Source organism: Phalaenopsis equestris, unplaced genomic scaffold (assembly GCF_001263595.1).
Source record: "Phalaenopsis equestris unplaced genomic scaffold, ASM126359v1 Scaffold184265, whole genome shotgun sequence".
Taxonomy (NCBI): Eukaryota; Viridiplantae; Streptophyta; class Magnoliopsida; order Asparagales; family Orchidaceae; genus Phalaenopsis; species Phalaenopsis equestris.
The window spans coordinates 1-594 of NW_018204214.1; the positions used below are offsets into that span (position 1 = coordinate 1).

A 594-nucleotide genomic window follows, 5' to 3' on the forward strand; every position below is an offset into this window, starting at 1 on the left:
CAATAAAAAAGTTCTCTAAGAGAATTTCAATGGAACAAAAATGGCATCTGTAAAGCCGTAAAGCAAAATGAATGAAAATATAAAAACAAAAGTGTGTAGTCCTTTGACAATACAGAATTATTCCAGAAAAATTCAAAATACCTGAGCTGGAAAACGTGATTCTCCAGTTTTCTTCTTGTCCTCCCAAGCTAATGGATCTATATTCGTTCCACCAAAACTGGCAGCCTGCCAACAGATTCAAACAACTAGCTTATGAGGAGCCAGTAAACTTCAGCAGAAAACTAAAATTAAATATATTCAATGGAAATTCAATCAAATACCTCAAAAACCCCATAGAGCTGATGCGTGGAGTAATTGTAGAGGAAGAGAGGTAAGCCAGGTGTTATTGCCCTGACCGAATCCCTGTACCTTGATGGCAAACCTGATAAATAAAACGCAAAGTTACTTTCAATCTCATTCTGTAACAAGAAAATCATATACGATCAATAGATTTGTGCAGTTTGAAATCAAAATCTAGAATACCAATAGGGAAAAATCAATGTTTCGACATAAAATTTTACAGAAACGATGAAGAAAATGGGAAGCTCCTGCTGA

General features: G+C 35.2%; 1 protein-coding gene across 1 annotated transcript; it reads right to left on the minus strand.

Annotated features, from left to right (window-relative positions):
* Positions 1-83: 83 nt before the first annotated feature.
* On the minus strand, positions 84-577 carry LOC110034336 (B2 protein-like). The gene is made up of 2 exons (XM_020738611.1): positions 321-577; positions 84-225 (listed from the first exon to the last, which is right to left on the minus strand). Exons 1-2 carry the CDS (start codon positions 474-476, stop codon positions 133-135), a joined length of 249 nt encoding a protein of 82 aa, XP_020594270.1. The 5' UTR covers positions 477-577; the 3' UTR covers positions 84-132.
* Positions 578-594: the final 17 nt, after the last annotated feature.

Bases quoted from the DNA above. Each gene is read 5' to 3' on its own strand.
- LOC110034336 (XM_020738611.1), bottom strand. From the start codon at position 476: ATGATTTTCTTGTTACAGAATGAGATTGAAAGTAACTTTGCGTTTTAT. The intron at 226-320 runs GTATTTGATTGA...ATCTGTTGGCAG, and splicing joins AGCTCTATGGGGTTTTTGAG to GCTGCCAGTTTTGGTGGAAC.